The 9,996-nt window shown below is 46.3% G+C and overlaps 1 protein-coding gene across 1 annotated transcript; it reads right to left on the bottom strand.

The window, feature by feature from the left end:
* Positions 1-4,490: 4,490 nt before the first annotated feature.
* Positions 4,491-9,442, bottom strand: LOC124647270 (E3 ubiquitin-protein ligase IPI1-like). Its single transcript, XM_047187268.1, has 7 exons — positions 9,153-9,442; positions 7,470-7,538; positions 6,799-6,893; positions 6,453-6,511; positions 5,924-5,949; positions 5,483-5,849; positions 4,491-5,293 (listed from the first exon to the last, which is right to left on the bottom strand). The coding sequence occupies exons 1-7, from the start codon at positions 9,265-9,267 to the stop codon at positions 4,768-4,770; spliced, it is 1,257 nt and encodes a 418-aa protein (XP_047043224.1). The 5' UTR covers positions 9,268-9,442; the 3' UTR covers positions 4,491-4,767.
* Between the last annotated feature and the right edge of the window lie 554 nt (positions 9,443-9,996).

The raw sequence follows: 9,996 nt of genomic DNA on the forward strand, positions 1-9,996 counted from the left end.
CTCTGCGCAACCTCCTGGTCCGTTGCCATCGGATGCTAAGCATCGCGCGGACGCCCGTGGGTGGGCCCCATCGCTTTTTTTTCTCTCATATCTCTTCTTCAATCTTATCCTCCGAGCTCCATTCCTGAACCACACACTCCCATCCCGGAGCCCAGGAACCCCCCACCATCTTGGCCGCCGGTGAGCGCGCCATGGATCCCCGCCGCCGCGCACCATGGATCCACGCCGCTGCCCCAGCCCAGCCACGCACGAGCTCAGGCCGCAGCGCCCGGCCATGCGCCCCAGCCACTCCCACCGTCGTGCCCCAGCGATGCTCCGGTAGCGAAAACAGCAGCCGCCGCAACGCCCTCCGCCGCGCCCCCAAGCTCTATCAGGGCGCTCGCCGTCGCTCGCCGCCGTTTGCCGCCCTCCCGAGCGGCCGAGACTGCCAAGCCTGACCAGATCGGCGGCCGCATCATCCTCCCGCCGAGGAGATCCTGGATCCGCAGGTGCACACCTTGTTCATGACCCTCCCCGGAAGACCGATCTCCGCCGGAGGCAGAGGACTTCTTCATCCCGTCGGAGACACCGTCTGGTGGTTCACCCGTTGCATGCTCGGCACCAAGTCTGCCACCGCCACCGGCAGGGATGTTGCAAATGCTGGCCAGTTTTGCTACCGACGGTGGTCGAGTCAGCTACCGATGTTATTTGGCATTGCTACCAGCAGTGGTCGGAGATGGTAGATTTTTTTTTTTGCTACAACGGTTCTGCAATGTTGCTAAAAAGGGATAAATATTTTGCTACAAGATTTCCGGCGAGGTCTCCGTTAATATCTTCGACGAGGTCTTCGTTGTGCGGATTTTCATTTTTGCTACATTAGCACTTTTTTTTTGCTACGTGGTCTCCGGCGAGGTCTCCGGCGAGCCCAGCCTTTTTTATTTTGTTTTCTGAACGAACCGTTTTTTGCTTCAGTCATTTGCTGCCGGGGATGATTTTTGCTGCCGGAGGTGTTTTTTTGCTACATGCAAATCTAACCGTCAAAATGGTTGATCGGACGGCTGGGGACCCGGGGGCTGGGGAATCAGATCCCCCGGGGGACGCCCAGCAGTTTCACGAAGGAAACGCTTCTCTTCCCCCGGGGGAACAGCGCTCTGATCCCCCGGATGCGCAGCTGTTGGATGCGCCTCGTCCAGACGCGTTGGAGGAGATCGATCGTGGTAGGCCCCACCCCAACCTTATCCCTTTGCGTCTTCTTCCATCCGCTCTGCTGTCTCCCGTGAAACTGCCGCGCTGCCCCCAATCCCCCATGGGTGCTCCTCCGCCGCCGGGGTAAGTGGCCTGCTGCTGCTCCCATCTCGCTCGACGCCGGCGCTCCTCTCTCGTCTGGCCGGAATCCGCTGTGCGTCCTTCGCTCCTTGCTCGCCGCAGGTGCCTCGCGGAGGCGCTCGATGCCGGAGCGCGTCCTTTGCCGGAGCGCCGGCCCGAGCCGCTGCTCTGCCTCCTCGCGCCGCCCGCGCTGCAGCTCCGCCTTCTCGCGCCGCCCCGCTTGCATATCTGCCGCCGCCGTGCGCCGGCAAGCTTCCGCCGCTGCCGCGCGTCACCCCGCGGAGCACAGTCGTCACGCGCTTCCGCTGGTGCTGCGCCTCCTCCCGCGGAGCACCACTATCGCGCCTCCCCTGCGGAGCCGAGAAGATGACCGCGCGCGGGGAAAAGGGCGCTGATGCACGGAGGTGGTGGCACTTGGCTCGGAGAAGGAGCCTGCTGCAGGCCGTCGTCGACGCAGCCTCGTTGCCGAATCCACCAACGCGTCGGCGCCACCGTATTCCTCGCCGGCGCGTTGCGGCCGATCCGTCCCCTCCCCTCCACAGCGTCGTCGCCTGCAGCTCCCCCCAATTCTCACCAAGGGGTACGCGGCCTGCAAACCGACACTTGCTTCGAGGGGTGGCGCATCTCGTGCTACGATGGAGGATGGTGGTGCTAGGATGCTACAAAAGGTCGTCGGCGCTGCTACACACGGCTCGCCGTGCCGCTACAAAAGGTCGCCGATGCTGCTACACACGGCCGGCTGCGCCGCTACAATTGGTATAATATTGTAGCTCCGATGTTTCTGGCGAAGTCAGATTTGCTACTTTTGTTCTATATATCGTTGCTATAATTGTTCTGTATTTCTGCTATAAGTTGGTGTCCGGTGAGGTCGGTTTTTCTACAATAGCAAAAAAAAAGCTGCTACAATTTTTGTGTTTTTTTGCTACTTTAGCATATATTTTTTGCTACCATGTCTCCGGTGAGGTTTCCGGCGACGATCCGGCGAGTTCCTGGGTGACATCTCCGGCGAGTTTTTTTGCGAGGTCTCCGATGAGATAGGTTTTGCTACAATAACGTAATTGTTTTGCTACAATAGTACAACATGTTTGCTACATCGTCTCCGGCGAGTCTCCGACGAGATCTGTGTGTATTTTGGGTGAATCGTGTTTTGCTACAATTGGATTGATTTTGCTACAAACGAACCGTTTTTTGCTACTTTGGTACATTATGGTAGCAAAAGTGGAACTAAGGTATACTGTGACATGTGTTACGATCTGGACGGTCCAATCCAGCTCATCCAACGGCTGTCCACCCGGGGGATTAGAATTCTAATCCCCTGGGGGACGCTCAGCAGTCCCCACACCAATAATATACTGAACAATACATGTAGTGTGTGTTACATCACCGAGGAGGACCGGTCAACGAAGGGAGGAGAGTGTTCTCTTCTCACATCCAACTAACACCGTTTGACACGTGTCAAGCAGAGAAGGGGTGCTCACGTACCCCCTGATCACCAGGCTTCATCCTTTCTTCTCTGTGCTTTCTCACGAAATTAACGCGGATGCTGTTTGGTGAGTTGGTGTTGAAGGATGTGTTGTGACAGAAGAGCTAGTGGACCATGCCTTGATACGAAGACAGTATGGTGATGCCAGCCAGTACATATAACTAACAGGGTGATGGCAAAAACCTTGGATTCGTCTACCAATAACGAGGCAGTAAGGGGGGTAATCACAAGGAAAGGGTGGACAATGTGACTAACAATGGACAACCGTCGAGAAGAACAGAGAACGCAAGGTGACCTAGATTTATTTTAATTTACTCCACTATTCAGACAAACCTAGTACACACTAAATAATGTTACTTTTGTGACGAGTAAGAAAAGATAACACATTTTCCTTTCTTGTTTCGTATTTCTGGGTAAAAGGCAATATATATTGATATCAAGCTGATACGAGAACATAATTTTAAGAGCCAGTGAAGACTTCAAGGATTTACACAACCAAAATTTTAATACAAAAAAAAATCAAAAGATATGACTCAAAAAAAAGTATCGCTGAAGAGATCAAGAGCATACGGCCATACCTACCATTTTTTTTTGACGTAATACCAACCATTATTTGACAACACATATCCTCCAGGAATGGTTTTCCACAAGCTACACATATTGAGTTGAGTTCAGAGTTTGAGTCAAGGAAGCTAGTACCTAGAGTCGAAATAAGAGCACCCATGTTGGTACAGGCAAGCCAGGTTTACACTCCTACCATATATGAATGTTTTAAATCAGAATATGAGAGATCCATAGAAGCTTGCACTAGACACTGAATGTCAAATATAAATTTGTTGTGAAACCCCAACCTTCGAAGAGGAATGCAAAGTCAATGGAAATCCATTGGAGCAAACTGCTTTATGTAGTGTTGTGGACTATTTGAGAGAACATGAATATTATGCGCCCATGCTCTGTGGATTCTTTGATTTGATGAACATTAAGTTACTACCTGCACATTATAATTTGAAGCGGTCGACTCGAGAAGCACGATAAAAAAAAGAAAAGATTATAAGTGGCCTATGGCAGTTCTGACGTGCGTTCAGCACGTCACACGAGCCGCGTCTGATGGAGATCTTCAGAGTATACCACGTTATGTTCGGGCTCCAAATTCAAGCTCGATCCCAGCCTGACATGTAAGCCCGGCCAGAGATTTTTGGGCTGGGCGGGCCTGCCCATGCCCAGATGGTCTTCAACTGCACCGTCTGCTTACTCCGTCAGTTCCATGATTAAGGTGTATTTTATTTCGTAAAGACAATTTTTTACCAACAATTACTCATTAAATGATTTCAGTGACAAATTTTGAAGACGAGTCCAGTGACAAGTTTCGTATCATATAACCTTGTATTCATTTAGTAATTAATAGTCAAAGACTTTTCTTAACAAAACAAAATAGGCTCTACTTTGAGCAAGAAAGGAAGTTGTATTGTTTCTCTACAAATTAAGCGGCATCCGCACCATGACTCTATGCCCACTCCAGTTCTAGTTTTGCATTGCTCAAAGCATAGATGGTAAACTATTCTGATTTTGCAGTAGCACTATATCGACAGAGTCAGGATGGAATGTTTCAGCACCACAAGAGTGCTGCGTAAGCAAACAAACAGTGATCTACCAAAACTTGTGCAGCATCCAACGACACATTATCCCAGAGGAGCAACTGCGATAACAAGGAACCAACATCACAATTATGTCCAATGGCAGCAGTTGCAGTTCACCGCACTTTAAGCGCAATATACAAACAGTCTGGCCACCGCAACATATGCGACAGGATAAACAACAGCCATTTTAACGAAATTAAGGGATCCTGGCAAGAAAACCCTTAACCACCGAGCACATTGGTGGCACCATTCAGGTCCCTTCGACAGTCTATCTCAATTTCTCTTGAAACAAATAATTCCCGACTAATGTAGACATATACACAGCAATGGGAGAAATAGCCTTCACAAGAACGGCGGCATCCTCTGGGGAGGCACAGGATGGTAAATATTATCCGGGTGGCTCTGCAGTATCCGCTCTCCAGCAACAGGTCTTCGAGTAAAACTTCCATGTGTGCTGTTCTGGATTGGATTGAACGTGCTCCACCAGTGAGGTTCGCCGTCAACAGGGACCCAGGGAAATGGTGCAAAGCCCTCCCGACCCCACCCATATGGTCGATCAACAGGTCTAGGGACACCGTCGCTATCAGAGGAAAGGTTTCTGTTTACAGGTGCAGTGGGGGCAAATCCATGGGGCACTCCAACTTCAGCTGAGGATGCTGCTGCTGCAATGAAAGATGTAATTGCCAAAGCCCTTGGCCTGACCCTCCTGGTTGTAGGAGGGAAAGGGCTGCTCTGCATTGAGGAGTGCATCGACTGTTGATACATATGGCCCCTTGCGCCATGACCATGGCCTCTAGTTTCCGCCATAACAGCTGGTACTGACCCTAATGGTGGTGCCACCAGATTGCTTCCGTTGCGAGGTGTGGGCCTGCAGTATTTGAACAAGTCAACTTTTTAAGAGGTAAGCAATTAGGTGGTTTCGCATAGGAAGAAACAGGCATGACCTGCAGCACGTAGCTAAATTTTACTGAGCTTTCCATACTTTTGATGTTCTGAAGAGGGGTCTATCTAGAAAGTAGGAATTTAGAGTTCAAATATATTCATGAATTGGGCATACCTGTGGACTAGGGGATGGTGATGTACATATGGTCTCGATCGTTGTTGGCTGCTAGTTTCATATCTGGGTAGTCCAATACCAAATGGAGGTACAGAATGATCTGGGATTCCTGATACAGGAAGATTACTCAAATATCTGTGCTCACTATCAAGATTTCTTGACTCAGTTGCATGGAAACCTTGGGCATCTCTCAAGTCAGGAGATGCATGGCCTTCCGCGCCAGTTGGATGGCGATGAAATGAAGGGCCTTCAGTACCTGGATTTGAACTAGAAGGCACATGCATGGGATGGAGAAAACCACGGAGTGAAAGATATGGGCAAACAAGTGAACTGCTTGCAGCACTTGAATGATCTCCGGCTGTATGATCTTCATAACAGGAAAAAAAATCAATAAACAAGATTGAAACTTAAAGAGTTCAAAGACTGGGTTGATATGCTTACAAGACGTTGGTTCCACTTCACCCTCCCTGCAAAAAAGCACTGGCTAATTTAGAAGTTGAAGATTTGAAATATATAATTCTTTGAAGAACCTGAGGAGGTGTACAGTATCACCACAGCGTAAACAAGCTAGGTTTTATAACATGGAACCTTGGGTATTACAAAATTGTGCTGGGTGAAAACTGCAAGCACTATCCCAAATCATGCATGTCAAGCACTGGTGGTGTCAATGATAGGAACAATAAAATGGCTTCCCTCAAGGTAGTAGGTTGCAGAAATAAAGGTTCCATTCAACTTGGGATTTTGGCCTACACTTCAATCTTTTGACACATAAGACTTAAGAGAGACAATCAGGAAGGAAGCATCTAAGACAATGTGAAAAAGCAATACCAACATATCCATCGATATGATATAAAGTCACAACATATTCTCTTACGGAAGTTAGTTAGTGCATATTTCGCTTCTTGCTTGTAGATCACTAACGACATGTTTCAAAAAACATATTTATTAAGATGTGAGGAGACATCCTTACTCAAATACAGATGATAGTTGTGTGAATCCATTAAAGGGGCACCACTGAAATCCAAATGGCTGCAAATCAATACAACAAAACAATAAAAATATATATATATGGGACATGTGAAATGTTGTCAGACGATGATGACATGCATAAACTGAAACAGCCTTCTATAACAGCAAAATGAATGTGAGTAACACACAGAAACCGTAAGATACACGGCTCATATGAAACCTCGTCGCGCGCATATGTCGTTCAAACTTTAAAAAAACACTATTTAGGACGAAACTTGAACAGCAAAATACAATTCAATATTGTTTTCATCCCCTAGGTGTGTATGTACCATCAAAAGAGCACTTACAAGATCGGAAGTGATGTCATAGGTTTCACCAGTCACCCAGCCACCTATATCAATATCAGGAGATGGACGATGTCCAGTTGCATAAAGCCAGCGACCTTTCTCTATCTTCCGGCAATTAGGGCATTGCATTGCTCCTTTAGCATTGAATGCTGATCCAATGCAATCTAGCAGAAAAATAAGTTGTTTAGTTCAACAAGCGTGTAGTAGCATGCCAGTGTGTATTTTGAAGCATGGATACATATGCACACAAAGGAAACGATATAGAGACATGCTTGGCAGCACTAAACAGGCCCACAATAAAAGCTAATACTCATACAGAAATGGACTAATTTGCTTGTGGTATACACAAGATCTAAATCAGATGAGATATATAATCTAAAGATGGGCATAAGTCAAGCTAGTCTTTTCATGGTATGCTAAATTTGTTCACTAGCATAGCTACATGATGTGTAGACACATAGCTTTAATTGTTGTTTGAAGATGATCAAAGCAAATTCCAGAATGAGGTGCCACTTCTTGAATGCATGATTTATCTGAGCAGGTTAAGTGATTGGTCAAGGAACTTAAAAAAGGAGTCTAATTTGATTCTGAACTCCTAATTATGTATTGTTATTGAATTCCCTCAATTCACTATATGTGTGGGTGTGTGTAGCTCTAATAAAGCCAGCGACCTTTCTCTATCTTCCGGCAATTAGGGCATTGCATTGCTCCTTTAGCATTGAATGCTGATCCAATGCAATCTAGCAGAAAAATAATTTGTTTAGTTCAACAGGCGTGTAGTAGCATGGCAGTGTGTATTTTGAAGCATGGATACATATGCACACATAGGAAATGATATAGAGACATGCTTGGCAGCACAAAACAGGCCCACAATAAAAGCTAATAGTATATAAAATAGTCATACAGAAATGGACTAATTTGCTTGTGGTATACACAAGATCTAAATCAGATGAGATATACAATCTAAAGATGGGCATAATTCAAGCTAGTCTTTTCATGGTATACAAGCTAAATTTGTTCACTAGCATAGCTACATGATGTGTAGACACGTAGCTTTAATTGTTGTTTGAAGATGATCAAAGCAAATTCCAGAATGAGGTGCCACTTCTTGAATGCATGATTTATCTGAGCAGGTTAAGTGATTGGTCAAGGAACTTGAAAAAGGAGTCTAATTTGATTCAGAAATCCTAAGTATGTATTGTTATTGAATTCCCTCAATTCACTATATGTGTGGGTGTGTAGCTCTAGTTGTTGTTTGAAGATGCTCAAAGAAATTCCAAAATAATGTGCCACTTCTTGCATGCATGATTTATTACCTGATTGGTCAGGGGACTTGAATAAAGAGTCTAATTTAATTCTGAACTCCTAAGTATGTATTGTTATTGAATTCCCTCAATTCACTATATGTCTAGATGTGTAGCTGTAATTATTGTTTGAAAATGATCGAAGAAAATTCCAAAATAATGTGCCACTTCTTGCATGCATGGTTCATCTGAGCAGGTTACTTGATTGGTCACAGGACTTGAAAAAAGAGTCTAATTTGCTTCCAGAACTCCTAAATGTGTATTGTTATTGAATTCCCTCAATTCACTATATGTGTAGATCTGTAGCTCTAATTTTTGTTTGAGGAAAAGACAGCAGGTACACTTGAAAACAAAATTAAGCTAACATAAAAAAAAACAGCCAAATAACAGAGCAGGCAGCGACAAAACTCTCGAGGAACAGTAATGATTTAGGCAACCACCGCAGCAGTTGGCTGCTTTACGGGGAGCGAGGCACATAAATGGTGATAATAACCGAAGCACCACATTCAACCCGTGAACAGCAACATGGAATCAAATAGACCTTGCAATGGATAGAGGGCATAGATTGCGCTGGAGCCACAAGCACCAAGCCAAATGAATTGATAGCTAAAAGCCTAGAAGAATGCCGCGCGCCATAAATAAATCTAGCTATCCTCGGCGCGATGCATCTCGAATGGAAATCATCCACGAATCATATGCTGGAAATGACCCTCGCTCATGCAGGCCTCAGAGCTCTTAACAGGTGCACGCAAATTCACCACGATTACTACCATTTCTACACGCAATTCCACTCCACCATCATCCACACCTGCGAACTTTTCCTGATTCGATTCAACCGTGCCGATCGCCCCTTTTACAATCAATAACCAATAATCTAACCACGTCTGGTCTACATCGAATTACAGGGGCTAACGCTCGCCCATCTTCTCGTGCACGGATCCGGTTCAGGAAAGCATAATAAGCAAGCTAGGAGAGAAAGGTCGGGGTTTGCTTTTCTTCTTAATAAAAGAAATTTAAAAAATTAGAGAAGGTCGGGGCAAGGAAGCGGACCTAGGTGGAACTCATGGCCGCATTGCAGCTTGGCGACGGACCTGCCGCCGCCGACCGGATCCAGGCAGATGGAGCACGCGGCGTGATCGGGCGGCGGCGACCTCTCCAGATCCATCGCCTCGCCTCCTCCCCCCAGCTAGCGCCCGGGCTCCCCCTGCCTCCCTCTCTCGCGGGCGCGCTCGTGGGGGGGCGGCAGCCAGCTCGCACGGGAGAGGAGAGAGAGGGAGAATGGGGAGATGTTGTGGTGTTGGCGGGGAGAGAGGAGAGAAACGAGGAGGGTGTGTCCGAACGAACGGAATGGGGTGGGTTGGAATTTGCTACGAAAAGAAAAGGATGGATAAGAATGTGCGGTTGCGCTGGACGAACTTTTGTGAAATTTGCATTTCGTTCGTCGTGTTGTTCGTGCGACGTTGGGTGATGCCATTCGTATACGTGAATACACATGATTTTGGTTTTCTATCAAATGTTTTATCATCTTTGCCACTATGCTTCTTGAAATAAACTTTCACCTCCGCTTTATAAATAACTAGCATAATACTCGTGCGTTGCTACGGGTAGATTTATCAAATGTAAACCATATTGACATGAAATTCAAGCATGTTTATGTTAAACTGCTAGATCACAAATCAAATCATGTTCACGTCAAATTGATTTGTCCCCAAACTTCTTTATCGAGCTTCCACATTAAATTATGTTGGCATCAAACTGCTTTATGGAGTTATATGTTCAAATCTTACTTGATTAATATCTTCTAAAATGTTTGTGATTGGTTGCATTTGCTCAACCATCACTTGTACTTGAACTTGGTACTGCAAATATCTGCATGCATGATCGATTATTTAAT

Source organism: Lolium rigidum, chromosome 1 (genome assembly GCF_022539505.1).
Source record: "Lolium rigidum isolate FL_2022 chromosome 1, APGP_CSIRO_Lrig_0.1, whole genome shotgun sequence".
NCBI lineage: Eukaryota > Viridiplantae > Streptophyta > Magnoliopsida > Poales > Poaceae > Lolium > Lolium rigidum.

Bases quoted from the DNA above. Each gene is read 5' to 3' on its own strand.
- LOC124647270 (XM_047187268.1), bottom strand. From the start codon at position 9,267: ATGGATCTGGAGAGGTCGCCGCCGCCCGATCACGCCGCGTGCTCCATC. The intron at 6,894-7,469 runs GTCGCTGGCTTT...AGATAGAGAAAG, and splicing joins TTGCCGGAAGATAGAGAAAG to GTCGCTGGCTTTATGCAACT. The intron at 5,950-6,452 runs GTAAGGATGTCT...GCTTTTTTGCAG, and splicing joins CAACTATCATCTGTATTTGA to GGAGGGTGAAGTGGAACCAA.